We start from the raw sequence: 18,666 nt of genomic DNA on the forward strand, positions 1-18,666 counted from the left end.
GCAGGTCGGTCAGGCGTCAGGTGTCTTTAAGGGTCCTGCTCCCCCCTGAGCTCGGTGGGCGCTGCAATTCTCTGCAGATATCGAGGAGAAGGGTGTCCGCATGAAGCTGACCGTCATCGACACGCCGGGGTTCGGGGACCACATCAACAATGAGAACTGGTGAGAGGCTCCGGGGGCCTGTGGGCTGTGGGGTCCCCTCCTCCAGGTGGAAGAGCATAACGGGGGTGCTGCGGCCTGTCTCCTGGGCCGGAGGTACCGCTCAACCCCGAGAAGCCCCAAATCCTGACTATAGCAGAGCTCCTGGGAATCTTGCCCTTCCCCCAGCCACCCCTGGGAGGCTGGTCTGGGGGCTCTGAGATAAGGCTGTGGCCTCTGCTCAGAAAGTCAGACATGCCCAGTGCGTGTACTAGAGGACTGGGCATCGGGCCGGCAGTCAGGGCGTTAGTGACCGGGGTGAGGACCGGGGGAGCTGTCCCCGAGCGCGGGCGGGAGGGTGTCCGCAGGTGGGCTGACCCTGGCCTCTGCGCAGCTGGCAGCCCATCATGAAGTTCATCAACGACCAGTACGAGAAGTACCTGCAGGAGGAGGTCAACATCAACCGGAAGAAGCGCATCCCGGACACGCGCGTCCACTGCTGCCTCTACTTCATCCCTGCCACCGGCCACTCGTACGTCCCACACGTGGCCCCGTCCTAGGGTTGGGCTGTCCCGGGCTCTGTCCCCTCAGGACCGTCAGAATGCCTCCACGGTGCTTCCCGCCCCGGGCTGGGCGCAGAAGGCTGCATGGGGCATGGTCAGCAGCCATGGGGCGTGACGAGGCCACACGTGTGCCCCCCGTCTCATCCTGCCCTCTACCCTGTGTGGTGTCCCGCCCTCTCTCCTCCCTGCAGCTTGGGTGGGCCCACGGGTCCTGGAGCCTGGCCACCTGCGTCTTAGGCCTGGCCGTGCTTCTCAGTTTGCTCGTTCTGGCCTGGCTCTGGCAGGTCCATTGAGACTCCTGAGCTATGCATCCTTAGCATTCCCTGACCCTCTCTGTGCCGGTTCCAGTCTATTAAGTGGGCACTGGTGCAGGGAGCCCGGGGCTTGGGGTCCCCCTCCCCACAGGCCCCTGTTACAGGAAGGAGTCCAGCTGGAGGTAGCCGGCCTCAACTTGGGGTCTTTATGGGCAAACCAAGCCTGGGTCCCCGAGCCCACACTCAGCAAGGGTCTGTTCAGGGGCAGGGAGGCCGGGCTCACTGGACAGGCACCAGAGCAGGGGTCTGCCTATGGGCGGACCAGCCATGCACGGCCTTAGCCATGACCAAACATCTCCCCTCCCTGTGGGACATAAGGGCTCGCCTGAGGCTCCCAGGGCAGTTGTTCTGGCTGCTCCAGGCTTCACCTCCACTGAGGCCGGTGGTGGGAAGCAGAGGCCCCAAGATGGCACTGGCAGGGCGCTGAGGGCTGGCAGGCAGTGGTGCTTCTGCCATGACCCAGCGGGGCGCCGTGTCCCCTTCCCGCTCCAGGCCTGCGAGACAGGGCTGGCTCTTCGCCATCCTAGTTCAGAGCCCCACGCTCCCTCTGTGACTTGCTCTCGGCGTGGGGAAGAGCAGCACAGCTCTGCTCCAGGGTGGGGAGATGGTGCCCACCACTCAGGTCTGTGGCAGCTTTCCCGCGTCAGACGCGGGCACGCTGGAGCCGGTGGCGAGGGGCTGGGGCGCCCTGGAGAGGTGCCAGGTGCTTGCTCCCCCGTCTCCATCCTCTCCCCTCCCAATTGAAGCCCCACAGCCCAACGGCCATCTGAGCTGGTGGCAGATGGGGCAGATGGCAGCCCCTCTCTGAGTGGGCACCTTGGGGGCTTTGGGACCCGGAACTCAGATGAGGATGCTCGGAGCCTGCCTGGCCTCAGCGCCCCCCGCCCATGCTTGGTGGTGCTTGTGTCCGGGGCTGCCCTTTTCCTTTGTCCCTGCCCCTCCCTCGCAGCCTGGCTCAACCCACAGCCTTGGCCATTTCGGCATGTGCCTCCCACCCCGGGAGCCCCTCACAGGCACCCCTAGGGCCCCTCCCTCAGCTCCATTCAGGCCCCCGGCCACACCTCCTTCACGGAGCCGCATCTCACCTGCATTGTCGTGTTCCAGCCTCAGGCCCCTGGACATCGAGTTCATGAAGCGCTTGAGCAAAGTGGTCAACATCGTTCCGGTCATCGCCAAGGCCGACACGCTGACCCTGGACGAGAGGGTCTACTTCAAGCAGCGGGTAGGGCTCTCCCCCTCCGCCCGGCCCCCCGGCCCCCCAGCCCCCTGCCCTGGGTGAGAGCGAGGCCGGGGAGGGGCTGTCAGACGCGGCGTGCCTGGTTTTTATCAGATGGAAGAGAAAGTCCAAGAGGGAGGGTCTCCACCAGGCACTTCTCCCGCGGGAGCCGCTGCTTCCTTCCCTCTCACGGTGCCAGTGTGGCTGCGTGGGGGACTGTCCGAGCAGACGGGCGGGCCTGGGCTGCTGCTGTCTAACAGGGCCGCGCATCAGGACCGGCTGGGAAACTGGAAAGATGGAGGGGCCTGGGCGCAGTGGGCCTCTGCCTCAGTGAGCGGGAGCACAGCCCTCGAATGTAATCCCCACTCATGGCTCTGCCGTGAGCCAGGCACCAGGGATTTTCCCAGCATGCCTAGGGAAGGACAGTCCACTGTGCTCTCGGTGTGTCCACCAGAGGGAAAAGGGACGAGAAAGCCCTCGAGGCTGCCCACGGGCTTGGGTCTGTGCTCAGGGCAGAAATGACCCTGCTCACAGGGACATCATTGACTGAACATCATCCATGTTGGCAGCTGTGCCTGGGAAGGGTGGTGACAGTTTGTCGCAGGCAGGTGCACTGTGCAGGTGTTCGGGGCGGCAGTGAGAGGGTTCCAGGCAGAGCTCAGGAGGGGAGGACTCGGCCGACTGCATCATTTTCCTGGGCGTGTGAAGAGCTGAGAGGGAAGACAGGGCTCTGGGGACAGTGACCGGCTCGGGCAGCTGCAGGTCTGTCTCAGGGCAGGCAGGGCTGCAGCTGCCCCTCCTCCACTTGGAAGCGCAGGAGTTGGAGAGTGTCCAGGTCACCAGCCCCCACAGCCCGCCCTTGACCCTGAGCCTGGGGCCGCTCACGTTGCGGAGGTCATGCAGAGCGCGGGCGGATATTGACGGGCCGGGCTGGCGTGCTACATGCACGGGGCCCACATCTCTCCCCTCTGGTCCCCAGATCACGGCGGACCTGCTGTCCAACGGCATCGACGTGTACCCGCAGAAGGAGTTTGATGAGGACTCAGAGGACCGGCTGGTGAACGAGAAGTTCCGAGTGCGTGCTAGGCCGGGACGCGGTTCCCAGAGGCCCCTCATTTCTTGCTGGAGGGGATGGGTGGGGGGGTCTTCCTGCCCTAGCAGGGGGTCTGGGGGAAACGGGTAGGATGGCCTTGAGCCATGAGAACCTGTCCTTTAGGCTGGATGTCAACAGAGCCTGAATGTCCACATCTGGCCCTCTCAGGCCAAGGGTCTCAGTTCTTGGGGCCCCAGGCTCAGGGCAGCTCCTCCCAGGGGTCCAGAGGTTGGATGGCCTTGTCCGCACCTGTGGCCAACGCCCCCTGCCCCTCCCCCAGGAGATGATCCCGTTCGCCGTGGTGGGCAGTGACCATGAGTACCAAGTGAATGGGAAGAGGATCCTTGGAAGGAAAACCAAGTGGGGCACCATCGAAGGTAACCGCCAGGCGGCACCTGGGGCTTTCAGACAAACCACAAAGAGAAAGCTGCTTCTGCTGACCGACACTACGCGTCAGGGCCTGAGCTGGGCGCTCAGCACCTCATCTGTTGCATTGCCACCCAGCCACCCGGATGAGTCCTCTTGGGGAAATGAGGGTGACTTGGCCAAGGCCCACAGCCATTAGCTGACGGAGCTGTGTCTCCACCCCGATCTCCCATGGGTGCGGAAATATCCAGGGAGGGACTAGGGTGGGGACTGCCATGTTCTGGGTTCTGGTGCTGGTGTTTCATAGGCATGCTGTGTGACCCTGGACAAATTGCCTCACCTCTCTGGGCCTAGGAAAGGGCTGGGCTATCTATAGGTCTGTCCAGCTCTGAGAATCAGATAGCCCTCCCACTTCAGAAGTTCCCAGGACTCCCACGTCGTAGTATCCCATGACCTCTGGGGCAGAGGGGCTCGTCTGAGGGTCCCACGGCAGCTGGTCTGTCTGCTCCAGGCTTTGCTTCTGTTAGGACAGACTCAGAAGCTTCAAACAACAGAAATGTATTCTCTCGCAGTTGTGCAGGCTGAAATCAAGGTGTGGGCAGGGGTGGCTCTGGGGACAATCTGTCCCAGGTCCTCTCGGTCTGGTGGCTCCGGGCAGTCCTTGGCATCCCTTGGCTTGTAGTCGCATCCCTTCAGTGTGCATCTTCATGTGGCCTCTCCTGTGTGTCTGTCCTTCCCTCTTCTTATAAGGACATTTGTCGCTGGTGGTAGGGTCCACCCTAAATCTAAGGTGATCCCCTCTTGAGATCCTTAATTGAATTAATGTCTTTAAAAACTCTTTCCAAATAAGGTCCCGTTCGCGGGTACCGAGGGGTGGGAGCTGGATGTGGTTTTGAGGGGACACAGTTCAGCCCACTTCCGGTGGGAACACCCTCCGGGATGCACCTGGGCAATTTTCACTCTTCGTCTCTGCTCCTTCCTCCCTCTAGAGCGGAGGAGGGAAAAGGACAGTGAGATGGGCCGCTTTGTCTCTTGTTCAAGGCCCAACACAGAGAAGGAAGCAGAAGGTCACAGCAGCTGCAGCCCCCCTACCCCCCGCTCTGTGAACATGGGCAAGTCCCTTAGTCCCCAGAGCCTCAGTGTTCCCCCTCTGTAAGGTGGGTACTTCCTGCCGAGAGTGTAGTAAAATGAGAAAATGTGCTGAAGACTGCTGGAGTTTTTGGGGAGCAGTGGCTCCAAGAAATGATCGTAATGAAAACTCCCGGGCCTCGAGCCCTCCCTGGGCAGCTCGTTCTACACCGATTGTCAGTAAGTCTTCCGGGCTCCCTGCAGCTGTACTGGCACCTTCTTAAAGAAAGGAGGTGCAGAGGGCAGAGGTCCTGGCCGGGGTCCCAGAGTGGGCGGCAGCTCCAGAACCTGTGGGTCCGCCTGCACTGGCCTCCAGCTTGGGGGAGGGGTGGAGAGGACACGCCCCGAGAGGACCGGCTGGTGAACTGCTGAACGAGAAGTTCTGAGTGAGTGCTCGGCCAGGACGCTGTTCCCAGAGGCTCCTCATTTCTTGCTGGAGGGGATGGGTGGGGGGGTCTTTCTCGGGGTCCCCGCGTGGGTGTTTTTCTAAACCAGGCTCTGTCTCCAGCGTCTGCCGTGCAGGCTGCCTCTCCGCAGCTCTCCCCTCTGCCAGGAGTCTTGACCCCAGAAGTGTCTCGGGGGCCACTCACCTCCCTGTCCCCCCAAGACAGCCTCACTCAGGCTGTATCCTGGGCTCATCCTGTCTTGGCCTCTCTTCCATTTCCTCTCTTCCTGGAATCTTGCTGTTTAGGAACCTTTTCATGAAAGACGTGTTTTGGAGGAAGTTTGGGGTAAGAAAGGGCCAGTGGGGACCTGGGAGGGGCGGAGAGGGCGGCCTGGTGATGTTGTGCATCTGCTGCCCCCTGGTGGCCAAGTCTGGGCGCTGCAGGCAGCCGGTAACAGAAATAGTTGGGAAATGAGCCAGGTGGCTTTTTTGTATCTGTTGCCCTGTGGTGGCCCTGATCCATTGAATTAAAAGACCTGTGTAATGTTGTGGCACCACCAGCTCATGCTGAGGGTCGTTACGAGAAACAGCCCTTTGGAACCTGCAAAGACGGTGGCCAGGTGGCAGTTCCCACATCCCAGCAGCCTCTCATGGGGACCCTGCAGGAGATTTCTGCCCCAGCCTAGAATAGTCGCACTCCTCAGCACGCTGTGGCTTTTTATCTCCGGGACCTTGTGAGCTGAGAACTGGCCGCTCTGTGCTCACCCTTGGCAAGCGTGGTTATTAAGAGCTTTCACCTTGTGTGCCCCACCCCCCCGCCCGCCACGTGTTGTTTCTTTGTTTTTTCCTCCCACTTGGTGTATGCCACCATCCTGAGATAGCTGACTCATCCTTGGAAACCACCTGAAGTGTTTTCAAGAGGAAGGTGGGGTGTAATAAAGAGCACAACGAGCTCATTAATCGTCTCCTGTCCCTGGGACGTGGGTGGCATTATTACCCCAACTTTACAGATGAGGAAACTGAGGGCCAGAGAGGCCAGAGTAACGTGCCCAAGCCAGGAGGCAGCAGCCACACACTCACACTCCAGCTTCAGAGCTGTTCTTCCCACTGCTCTCCGTGTTGGATAAAAAGGCTGCGTGAGAGTTAGTCGGCAGAATGTTCCAGCACAGCCCTACAGGGTGGGGGATGTGGGAGGAGGGCAGAGCCCCGGCAAGAGGCAGCTGGAATAAAATCAAGAACACCCTTAGGGGTCCCTGCCTGCCAGCTCAGGGCTCAAAAACCAGCCCCTTGGACTCTGAGGACGGCCGTGTTGCTCTGGGAGGGGGAGGCCTGGGCTGTGGAGCCCGGCGTGGTGGGATCCGAGCCCTGCTCTGGCCTCGCCAGCCGTGGAGCCTGGATGGACAGTTTCTTGTGTTCTGAACCCTATTTCCCTAAGAACACAAAGGAGGTATGGTCGTCGATACCTCACGGGGTGTGTGCAGATAGGATGAAATTGTGCGGCAGGAGTGCCTGGCACAGGGTAGTGCCCGATGCCCTTTCCCCTGACTCCCCTGTGCGCCTCCCTCGGCCCAGGCGGTGGGACTTGCCGCCTGTTGAAGGTCAGCTGTTCCATGACGGTGACACTCACACATCAGTTAGGAAGCACAGCGATAAAACGGACACTGAGATGCCCACCAGCTTCAGCCCGAGCCGTTACCCGTGTGCTCGAGGGGGCCCCGGGCACTGGCGACCCCTCCTGCCCCGGCTCCTGCCGCCCCCAGAGCTAACCTCTGCCCACCGCTCCTTTGGGCTTTGTGCGTCATTGTGTAACATGCAGCTGTCCCTCGGCAGCGTGGGGCTCAGCTTTGCGAGTTCTTGAGTTTGATATAAACGATGACTTGGCGGTACGTGGTCTCTGCGTGTGCCTGTGTGCCCTGTGTGTGCCCTGAGCAGGGGCTGGTGTGTTTGGGGAGTGGGAGGACGTCGTGGGGCACAGGTTCTCTACAGTCCCAGCTCCATCCCATTCCCGCCTCATTTGTCCCAGCCCCTCCTGTCTTCAGGCCTCTCCTGGGACGTCCTGCCCTTCCCAGGAGGCCTCTGGTCCCCGATAACCCTGGCCACTTCCTGTAGCTCTCTCCCCCTGGCCTGGCTCGGCCGGTTACTGTGCCGTCTCCCTGATAGACCGGAACCTTCCGGGGAGCAGGAGCCAAGCTGGTCCTGTCACGGTGACGTTGTAGTGCCGCGTGCCTGCGAGGGGCCCAGCGCTCACCTGTGGGGCGGTGACCCCGTGTTCCTGGGGGGCAGGGTGGCCTCGAGCGACATTACAGCCTCTGTCTCCTCTCCCCAGTCGAGAACACCGCACACTGTGAGTTTGCTTACCTGCGTGACCTCCTCATCAGGTGAGATGCTGGTGCCGGGGGCTGGCAGCCTTGGCCTGAGAGGGCCCCAAATCAGGGGTGGGCGGTGGGGAAGCTCTGGGGCAGTGGGCACGTGCCACCCCGCTCCTGGGAGAAGCTCGGCAGTCCGTTCTCTAAAACATCTTCTTGGGAATGAAGCGGGGAGTGAAATTCTTTTCACCTCCACGTGGGACGGGCCGAGTTCTGACCCCTGCGGCCTGAGTGTGTTAGATTCAGGGCCCCAGGAGGTCTGGTGTGCCGAGCACAGGGCGTCCCCACTCCCATCTCAGCGTCCTCTGACCTCACCCCTTTGACCTGGCTGAGGCTCCTCCTCGGTTTCCTTGAGCTCAGGCAAGGAGTAGCCCATCCTTGATCTATGAGAGAGGGGGCTGGGGCAGGGAGGGCTGGGCAGGTGACGGGGGTAGGGTACCAGGGCCTCCCAGCTTCTCAGCCAGCAGGGAGATGGGGTCCAGGGATGAAGTCAAGAGGAGGGACGGGGCCATCTCTTGGGACCTCCAGGTTGGGGGGGTGCAGCTTCTAGGAGCCAGCCCAACCTGTTGGGGAGCCTGGCTGAGGAAGGACACCCCACCAAGGCCTTTCAGACCCACCCCGAAACCTGTCCTATTGAGCTGCAGAAGAGGGGAGCTTGAGCACAGGACCAGCAGGGTCGACTGGCCCTCCACCCCAGGCTGCCTGCCCGCTGCAGTGACCACTGTGGTCACTCACTGCCCCTTACCTGCCAGCACCCTTGGATGCCGGCCTGGTGCTTTGGGACTGGAGCAAAGACCCCCTGGCACTGGCCACTGCCAGGGGCCTCTGGCTCTACCCACTCTGAGCCTGCACCCAGCCCCCATCCTTGGATTGGCCACAGGTTGACACAGAGGTGGGGCTGTGTTAGGACACTGTGTCCTGAGAGGGTCTGGGGTTGCCGTGGAGACGGCCCCCCACCTCGTGCCCAGGCCTGGTCCACTTGGTGGGCCTACAGCATCCCGCTGGGGGACCCCACGGGGAGCCATGCAGAGGGGTTGGGGGTGGGGAAGGCAGGCGGCGGGATCCCTGGCCAGGCCGAGCGCAGCTCTGCTGACCTCCCTGTGCCCCTCCCAGGACACACATGCAGAACATCAAGGACATCACCAGCAGCATCCACTTCGAAGCCTACCGCGTGAAGCGCCTGCATGAGAGCAGCAGCGCCATGTCCAACGGCGTCGAGGAGAAGGAGCCTGAAGCCGAGGAGATGTAGGCTCCGCCCTGCCCCAGGACCCTGCCCCGTCTTTTCCGCCCCCCCGACCCGCCCACAGCCCCCTTTTATTTTATATAATTTTCTCCATGTGTCGTGGTTCTCCGCCCCTTTCCACGCTGCCGAGTAACAAGATAACGAGTTCCCTCTTGACTATGTCCGTCATTAGCCGCTGACTGTGGGGCCCCGGGCGGGGTGGGGCCTCGGAGTGGAGGCCGGCTCTCTGGCTGTCCTGAGGTCTGCGGGAGCTGGACCGTGGCCAGGAGGGTGGGAGAGCACCCACTGAATCAGCACCAACCCCGGACCCCAGGCCCAGAGGAGCCGCCCCTCCTCTTGGTCGCCCTCGGCCACAGCCCCTAGAGCGTGGCGGGGTTGTGCCCACGGGAGGATGGAGCCATCCTGGTGGACCTGGAGCCCCTTCCTGCCCGCCGCCTCCCCACATGGCGTGGGTGGTCACTCAGACCACGTAACTCAGAGAGCCCCCTGCCCTTACCCCGCTCCCAAGGGAGAATAGTTAATTCCACGAGATGCAAGTTGCCAATTGCTTAGACGCGGCGAGCCTGTCCCGGAGCAGAAAGTGCCTTTATCTCTGCCGTCCATGGGAGCCAGCAGACTCCCCGGCTGTCCCCTCAGAAGGGAAATCGGGACAGTTTGCAGTGAGGGAGGTGTCTCTTCATCTCCCCATTGCCCCCTCCCCCCTCACTGGGGTTTGATTGAGAATTCAAAGGAAGGAACAAGGTGCACCCCACCCACCTCTCTTTGGGGAAGATCCAAGCAAGTGAATCTGGTGGAGGAGCTGAGGGAGGAAGCGATGGCTGGTGCAGAAGGAACAGGGGGCCGTGTGGACCGTGGCTGGGGAAGTTCAGTGGCCCGAGAGGCCTTGGTGCCTGCCCAGTGTGACTGGCAAGTGTGTGTGTGTGTGTGTGCGTGTGTGTCTGTTCAAACATCTGTTTTAGACATCTGTTTGGCCCAAGATGCTCTGGTTAAATTAAGGCCCAGTCGGTCATCCCAGACACACGCTTGGCCCTCTCGTCCAGGCCTTCCTGACGCCTGGGAGGTGGGAGGCCAGGCGAGCCTGACTGTTACCCTGTGTATGCCTGGGCCCCTGCACCCCAGAGCCCATTGAAAAGACCCCCAAAGAGGGAGAGGCTGGGAGCCAAGTGTTCACAGCCCACAGCCGGCCGCAGACAGGGTTCACGTCAGCACGGCCCGGCCGGTCTCTCCTGCTCCCTCACCCTCGCTCCACCGGGGGACCAGCTGGGACCGTCCGTGCTGTGCACAGCAGAACTCGTGCTGCTTCCTGCCTCCTGGAGAGAGGACCCGGCTCAGGCTGACGAGATTAGACACGGGTGAGGTGCACGTCCATCTGCGGACACCAGGCTTGCTGCCTGCAGCCGAGGAGAAGAACCGCGGGAGGAGGGGACGCAGACAGACCTGGGGTGCGCGGGTGTGTGCTGGCATGTGTGTGTGCACGGATGTCCCTGCCTTGCGTCTCCTCCCTCCCCACCTAGGAGAGGCAGGACCCCTTAGCGAAACACTTTTCTTGCCGACTTGCCATGTTTTTGCCAAAACCAGGAATTTGAAGGACTTGCCCATCTCCAGCGGGGGGTTCCGGGACGTGGGGCGGCCTTCTCGGGGGGCGCGCTCCGCCAGCCTCGTGCTGCGGGGGCTCTGCGGCAGCCCACCCGGGATGGCTTTGCTTTCCTTCCCTGTAGCCGGATTTTGAAAAATTGTTAGTCTCGCCGGAATCTGTTCCACAGTGGCCTTTCGCTCTGTGCCTCCTGAGAAATTCGTCTCTTTTTGTATAAATAACTAAGTGTTGACAATGTATTTCCTGAAATAAATGTTGCAAATGCAAACCTGGAAGGCTCCGTCCAGAGCCGGGCTTTTTCTCTTTTCTGACCCTGGAAGCAACAGTTTTGCTTTGACGAGAGTGAAGATGGTGGCAGGGTGCTTGCTGGGGAATTGTCTGATCCCTTTGAGGGGATAAAAGGGTTCTGGAACCTAGAAACACTCGTGTGTGGGGGCTCTTGAAAAGTGAGTGCAGGGGCCGGCCCCGTGGCCCAGTGGTTAAGTTTGCGCGCTCCAATTCAGCGGCTCAGGGTTTCACCCGCTCTGATCCTGGGCGCGGACATGGCGCCGCTTGTCAGGCCATGCTGAGGCGGCGCCCCACATAGCACAACTAGAAGGACCCACAACTAGAATATACAACTATGTACTAGGGGGCTTTGGTGAGAAGAAGAAGAAGAAAAAAGAAGATTGGCAACGGATGTTAGCTCAGATCTTTAACATAAAGTGCGAACGCGTGTCTTCCTGTGCTCAGTGAAGGTGGCTTTGAAGGGTTTCCACAGGGAGGCGCTGTGAGCTGCTTCGGTGAGTGTATTCTTGGAAATAAGTTTTTCTTAAAATTTAAATCTGTTGTATTGAGCCCTATGAACTTGTTAGTATTTGATAGTTTCATGCCAACTTCACATATTCCAAGAGAACGTGGCCCTAAGGAGACTGGAATTCAAGAGACCGCCGTCCGAGCTTTTCTCTGCCCACCACCAAGAGCTTGGGGAGCGGGGCTGAGCGGGTCTGGTCCCGGGTCCTTTGCTGTGCACGCGTCTCACCAGTTCCTTTCCCGCGTGCAGGGGTGTCCTGGGGCCGTTGCAACAAAGTACCGCAAACTGGGCGGCATCATACAATAGAAACTGAACCTCACAGTTCTGGAGGCCAGAAACCGAAGAGCAAGGTGTGGCCAGGGCCACGCTCCCCCTGGCGGCCTCTGGGGAGAGTCCTTGGCCTCTTCCAGCTTCAGTGGCCGCATCACTCCAATCTCTGCCTTAAGTGGCCTTCTCTGTGTCTCCTTTCCTGTCTGTAAGGCACTCTCCTTGGGTTTTGGGCCCACCCTCATCCGGGATGGCCTCATCTGGATTACCCTAATACATCTGCCAAGACCCTATTTTCAAATAAGGCTACATTCTGAGAATCTGAGGGGGCATGAATTCTGTGGGGGAGGGGCAGTGGTCTCCCCATGACCCCCGGCTTCCCTTCATCTCAGGGCCATGGGGACAACACGGGCAGCAGAGTGGTAAGTGGAAAAGCTCTGAGTTGGGACTCAAAAGATTTGGGTTCAAGGTTTGCTCTGCCACCAACAGGCAGGGTGGCCTCAGGACTGTCTCAGTGCCCTGGGCCTCCCCTGGCTCTTCTGGCTCATCTTGGAGAAGGCAAATGGATTTCGTCTCCTAGTGAGTCAGTGGGCACTGGCCACCTGGAGCCTCTACTTTGAGATTCTGAGGTGTGTCGTCAACTGCTGATGTCTGCCATGGGCATGGGAGGAGGGGAGGGTCAGCCCTGCCGACTCGAGGCCGCGCAGCCGCTGACGGCTTTGCCAGGTCCCTCGTCTACACCTCTTGACAGATCCTCCACCTTGGAGCCCTCCTCTTCCTGCAGACTGAAGCTGTCCCGTTGTCCCCCTGCCGCCCATCCTTGTCCATTGGCTACTCCCCGGCCCAAGGGGCTCCGAAAGGAGCTGCGTGGTCCAGGCCGGACTGTCGCCAAGACATCCTGGGGATGAACAGGAAGCCCCAAGGATGGGCCCCAGCCTCGTGCAGGCTCTGAGCACCTGCCGGGGGTGGGGAGTCCCGAGGGGGCTGTGGAGACCAGGTGCCCTGTGCCCGCGCCTTCCCTGCTCTGGGCCGGAGGGTCTGAACAAGTCAGAAAAATCTGATCAAGGCAACAAGGAGCCTTCCTTTCCCAGATGCTGCCTGTGTGTGTCTTTGCATCTGGTGAGGACCCACGGCATGCAGGTTCCACGCCGGGGCGGGGGGAGCCAGGTGGAAATCAGCTGACTCAGGAGGGGTCTCCGTTTGGATCTGTATTTATGGATGTGCCCCCTCCCATTTTTAAACACTACTTTTTGACTATAAAAGTAGCACGTACAATATAGACAATGTGGAAAGTGCCAGAAAAAAAAATACACCACAAACAAATGAAAAACCGATGCCATCCTCCCCACCAGCACCAACCCTGGGTGGGCGGTGTGTCTGTAGCCTAATTGTCATTCTCTTGATGATCCCTCTGGGTTGCTTTGTATCTAGCTTGATTTGGTTTTGGGGAGCACTTGGGGTTGGGAGGGGCTGGTGGGTGGAAGATGGGGGGCATGCAGGAAGGCAGGGCGGAAGCTGAGCAGAATTCTGGGCCGGACCCCAGTGTGCACAGCTGAGGGATCTGGAAGCATCCTGTGTCTCAGGTACCACCCCGAAGGGTCCCCAGCCCCCACCCCCAGAAGGTGGCCTCCCCCTTTCTGCCCCAGCGGGGAGCCCAGGTGAGGCTGCCTGGTGCGGGCAGGAGTCCGGGTGCAGGCTGCAGAGGAGAGCCCAGCAGAGCCCTCTCTCCCCCTCCCCTCCGATTTCTGCCTCCCCCAATCCCGAGGAAGGAGAGTGGGAGGCTTCCCGGCTCAGACTCCCGCGGTGCAGGCCAGATGCATTTCCTGCGTTTGGTGCTAGAATGCTTTCCAGATGTGGCGCTGCCCCAGGGCGCGTCCAGGAGGCCCAGGGAACCAGAACCAGCTGTGTGGGGGACGCTGGCCCCACGCCAGCACACGGGTCAGTCATTGATGAAAGCGTCACGGTGAGGAGTCCAAACCTGCCGGTCTCCCCTTGGAGAGTCCCAGGAAGGCTGCCATCCCCCGGCTGCAGATCCCGCCCTGCTCCCAGGGCCCTGGCCTTTTCCAGGAAGTAAAATTTGTTCTGGCTTTTCTTTGATAATATTAGCAATACCTGCTCATTGTAGAAAGTTTGAAAAATAAAGAAAAGCAAAAACAACGACCCTAACGACACCCATTCTGGAGTCCACCGCTGCCGGTCAACCTGCTAACGTGAAGAAATTAGAGACGTTATTAAAAGCATATGCAAACTTTCATTGTTCCTGTTTTTCCAAAATTAATCTCAGGTGGTGATATCATTTTGTACCCTGAATTTTTACTCTCTATCAATGAGAATTTACCCATGTTATTATGTGTTTTTGGGAAAGAGGGTTTTAATAGCTGTACAATACTCCGTCATATACCCGCATCTCATTTCCTTAAATGATGATTTCCAAGCTTTTGCCCTTGTCAATGGGCTGCACCTGGAGACCTGGTGGGGGTGCCAGCCATCCCTGCCCCCTTGCAGGTGAGAGAGAGGTGTCTGTTGCAAGAAGCGACTGGAAATTGCTCAGAAACGCAGCTGGAAGGGTCTGTGTAGACCCAGAGGAAGGAGGGGCCTCCAGGACGGTGTCCGCCCCTCCTTCCCTCGCCTCACTTTTCCATCGAGGCTCTAGTGTCTGCGTTTGCATTTTGGCTTGTGGATGGGCAAAGCATCCTTGTGAGGGCTTGCACGCGGACCCTCCCATGCGGTCTCGCAGAGCTTGGGGGTCAAGGCACAAGGCCATTGCTTGACTCTATTATGTTCATTTCTGAGCTTCTTCCTCACGTAGATTCAAATAGGCAGCTGGGCACCTCTGGAATTTGGGCCCGTGTGAAAGACCCCAGCAGGTCACCCCCTAAAGATCACATATTGAGGACCCCAGTAGAGGCCAGAGAGATGAAAGTGGATGCGATGGCCCCTGCACACTGCACTGCGTCACTCATGGGCCTGCTGTCCGCGGGGTGTCCCTGGGCCTGGCGTTAACTGTCTGAGCCTCCCTCAGGGAGCTCCTCTCACCCATGGGGACGAGGGCCACAATTTATCCTTCACTCGGCACTGGGAGAGAGACCAGCAGGCACAAACAGCCCCATGGTTGTGTGTTGTCCATCATGGTAAGTGGTGGATCGAGAAGTTTGGGGGCTGCAGGGTCATATAATGGGGGCATCTGGCCTGTCTGGGGGTGGGCAGCAGGAAGGCCTTCCTTTGTGTGAAGGCCCGAGCCAGGAGAGAGCATGGAGGGAGGAGCCGGGGGGCCAGAGAGGCTGGGAGGCAGGGAGAGGGTGCAGGAGAGGCTGGCGAGGGCCGTGCAGGGGCTGGTTCCAGCCTGAGCCGAGCCCCTACCTGCACAGGCGCTGCATGCGCCCCACAGGGGCCTGCCATACCCCGTTCACAGGCCCCTGCATCCAGCACCAGGCCCCACGGCTCTGCCCCGTGCCCTCTGCCTGTGCTCCCAGCAGGGCCACAGGCAACGCAGGGCTTGTCCGGGGACATCTGATGGCAAAAGTCCTCCAGGCCAGCCCTCTGTGGCTCTCAGAGACAGCCCTGGCCAGCCGTCCCAGCCGCCGTTTCCCGGGGAAGCAGCAGATTCCACCGGGCCTTAGAGAGTTTGCAGCTGAATGAATGCCGGGAGCCCAGTGGAGGAAACATCCTCCTTCCTGTTCAGAGAGGAGGACGGCTATAAACAATGAGAATAAAAAGAGTCTAAATAATTAAAGCTGCCGAGAGTGAGTCTTGAACCGTCTGCCTGATTTAAAAACTAATTACTTGGAGAGTTGTCATGCCAGGGAGCTGCTGCCCGTTACCCACAATGCCCTCCTCTCCCTCCTGCCCCTGCCCCTCCCCCACCTCCTCCCACCTCCTCCTCGGGTTCCAGGAGCACCAGCATCCAGCTGATGAGCCAGTCCTGGCATGTAGAGAACTGCCACGGCCTCTCCATTGCCCGATCAGAACTTCATCAGAGCCCAACTCAGGAACAAATAGGATTCCCCTGCGGGAAACAGCCACGTGGAGGGAGCGTGTGGGAGAGGCGCCAAGGACACGGCCCAGGTGGAGCTGAGTCTGGGGCCGGGGCACTCAGGAAGCCCCAGGGGCAGCTTCGCCAGCCTGGCCAGGGGGGCACTGCTCAGAAGCAGGACTCTGCCCAGCCTCTGCATCCCATCAGGGACCCCACGAGGGGGCTTGGGGATGTACCCAACAAGTGGCTTCTGTCCCAGCCTCTTCCTGGGTGCCCTCCTGGCTGGGCGTGCCCAGGACTTCTTGCCATCCTCAGAATGTCTTTGGCTGGAATGGTGGTCGCCAGGGCCTGGGGGAGGGGGACAAGAGGAGTTAGTGCTTGATGGGGACAGAGCTGCAGTCTGGGAAGAGGAAAAGTTCTGGAGATGGATGGTGGTGATGGCTGCACAACAACTTGAGTGTACTTAATGCCACTGAACTGGACGTTTTAAAATGGCTAAAATGATCAATTTTATATACATTTTACCGCAATTAAAATATATATGTTAGAAAAAAAAGAACGTCCATGTCTCAGCCCCACTGGGCCAGGAACAGGCCTGTCTCACGGCAGAGGATGTGGCTCCAGGTGTGTGCTGGAGTGGCGGGCGGGGAGTTGGCGTCTGTGCTTGGGGGCTGTGGTGTGGGAGCGGGAGGGGGCCTGGCCCCAGCGTCAGAAGAAGCCCAAAGCCTTGAGGGGTGGCGGAGAGGCTGCTGAGAGCAGGGCTGGCAAAGCCACCGGGCCTGGAAAGCCGGAGAGCGTGGGAGCAGGAGAGGTGACATGGGGGCATTAGGCGTGAATCAGTGCTTCCTGGCCGGGCTCGCAGGACGCCCAGCTAAATGTGCATCTCAGGTAGGTCCCCAGGGGTTTCTTTAGTGTAAGGAGGTCTCAAATGTTGCATGGGGCTTATTTCTACTAAAAAGTTATTCATTGTGTATCTGAAGTCCAACTCTAACTGGATATCCTATATTTTATCTGGCGACCCTATGCTGGGGCATTCATTCTGGGGAAGCAGAGAGTTCTGGTAAGAGGCATGAGGAGGTCTGGGATGCGGCGTGGCTGGTTCCTTCTGGCGGGGGGCTGGCTGGTTGTGCCTTGTGCGACTGTAAAGTCCCCATGTCCAGGAAAGTGGGGGGTCAGTCTTGCCCTGAGCTGTATCTAATGTTGAGTTTTAAAATGTAGTGTATCCCAAACCTGCTTATAAAAGCACAATGGAGGTGAGCTGCCTGGCGGAGGAGGGGACGAGGGCCCAGCACCCCGCCTGCCTGGCCCTCTCCCAGACCCCCACCCCCACCCCTTGAAGGCTCCAGGGCAGGCTCCTTCCTCACCTCTTCCAGCTTCTGGTGGCATTCCTTGGCTTGTGGCCGTGTGTCTCCAATCTCTGCCTCTGTGGTCACGCAACCGTCTTCCCTGTATGTGTCCTCTCCTCTTCTTATGAGGACACCTGTCATTGATTTAGGGCCCAGCCTAATCCAAGATGACCTCATCTTAACTAATTACACCTGCAACGACTGTATTTCCAAATAAGGTAGCATTCTGAGGTTCTGATGCGCATGAATTTTAAGGGACACTGGGCTGACTGCGCTCACCACGGGCCCAGGATTCCTGCATTAGCGTGGAAGCCCCAGGAGGGCACAAACCTGTCAGACCCGTGGAAACATCGTAGGATGTACTTCAGGGTGTTGAGGAGAAGGCCACTTCCTTAGGGGCTGGGATGGCTTGGACAAGGCTCACCTCCAGGTGCTGGTCACGACAAGTGGACCCTGGACCCGTGAGCAGGTCTGGGCTCCTGTGTTGGGGACCCTTTGTCCCAGCAGTCTCCTCAGTGGAAGCTGTGATCCCAGCCTCCTCCCGCGGGGCCTCCATCTCCAGCCTGAAAACCCAGGATGTCAAAGGGGAAATGGCGCGTACCGGGGTGTCCTGCTGGAGAAGGGGCCATGGGGATCTCAGGGGCCTCTGCTGAGGGGAAGGGAAACTGGGCCCTCAAGACTACTGCTCTGGAGAAGCATCAAGGGGCCCCAACTGTGGGGGACTGGGATGCTGGGACCAGGAGTGTCTCCCGGTTGGCAGCTGGGGGTGCCAACACGGCTGCGGGCAGGTTGTGGAACCCCAGGATTGGCAACAAGATGAGCCCCCAGGGGCAGCTCGTTACAGGGGCTCGGCGGTGCCTCTGGCTCTTCACATGCCCCCACCACCTCCCCCCGCTGGAGGGAAGGAATCAGACCCTGCCCCTGTGAGTGGAAGAAACTGGGGGGGTCTCTCTCCACCAGGCCCCCTTCCAGCCCCTCATGCTTTGCTCTTCTCCACTCTTCCTTCTCGGGGCCTGTCTGGACCTCCAGTCCCTTCCCCACGGCAGCCCAGCGGGGAGGGGAAGGTCCTGACTTCTGTCCCGCACTTTAAGGTTTACAAACTTCTCACCCATGTGGTCCCTCTGAAGACGGCCCATCAGGGGCTGCTGGCTCCACTTCACAGATGAGGAAACTGAGGCTCCAGGTCACACGGTGGTGGGTGAGGAGGCCTGGTGCCTGGCGCTCTGGGCGCTGCTCTGGGGCAGCTCTTCCTGTGTCACCCCCCCCCCCCCCCCCCCCCCCCGCTTCTGGGAGGAGCCAGGCCACAGCACTGCCATATAAAATCGCCCCGTGCTGGGCATCGTGTGGTCTCATTGTGGAGAGTGTGTGTTTGTGTGCACATATGTGAGAACTCCAGTGGACACGCACGCCCCTGCAGCACGCAACGTGGGGAAATGCACAGGGTCCCAATGTCCAGGGGCTGGGCCTTCTATTTGGGGTTTGTGCCTGGATGGCACGTGCTGCGATTATCTGCACCTTTGGGGTAGGGTGGAGAGAGGCTGCTGTTGCAACTGCATGGGGATTGGTCATGAGATGACCCTCTGTTGACACGCCAGCCGTAATTACAAAACCCAGCATTGCAAAACCCGATAATGAAAACCAGGGACATCCAGGGATACACAGCAAGACGGTTAAAGAGGAAGGAACCCTGAGCATCTGCAGAGTTCCTGCAGTTATGGCCTCTGTGAGCCAACCTCTCAAGTAGGCAGGAGGAGGACAGCGAATTTCAGCTCGGGCACCCTGAGTTTTTTTACGTCTTATTTTCTTAAAAGCTGATTTCCTTAGGTAATGCATACCCTCCCCTCCCCCTTAATGTTTGGCAGGTTCTTGGACTGTGTTCATTTG

At 59.6% G+C, this 18,666-nt stretch overlaps 1 protein-coding gene across 17 annotated transcripts in view; it reads left to right on the forward strand.

Moving 5' to 3' along the window:
* Positions 1-10,671, forward strand: part of SEPTIN9 (septin 9) — a 161,332-nt gene extending 150,661 nt beyond the window's left edge. For all 17 annotated transcript variants that reach the window (XM_044745794.2, XM_070483697.1, XM_044745796.2 and 14 more), the window contains 7 exons: positions 78-159; positions 530-667; positions 2,117-2,234; positions 3,208-3,303; positions 3,602-3,698; positions 7,527-7,578; positions 8,680-10,671. In XM_044745794.2, the coding sequence (XP_044601729.2) occupies positions 78-159; positions 530-667; positions 2,117-2,234; positions 3,208-3,303; positions 3,602-3,698; positions 7,527-7,578; positions 8,680-8,815 (719 nt within the window). In that variant the 3' untranslated portion in view covers positions 8,816-10,671. The remainder of the gene's footprint in view (positions 1-77; positions 160-529; positions 668-2,116; positions 2,235-3,207; positions 3,304-3,601; positions 3,699-7,526; positions 7,579-8,679) is intronic.
* Positions 10,672-18,666: the final 7,995 nt, after the last annotated feature.

Source organism: Equus asinus, chromosome 13 (assembly GCF_041296235.1).
Source record: "Equus asinus isolate D_3611 breed Donkey chromosome 13, EquAss-T2T_v2, whole genome shotgun sequence".
NCBI lineage: Eukaryota > Metazoa > Chordata > Mammalia > Perissodactyla > Equidae > Equus > Equus asinus.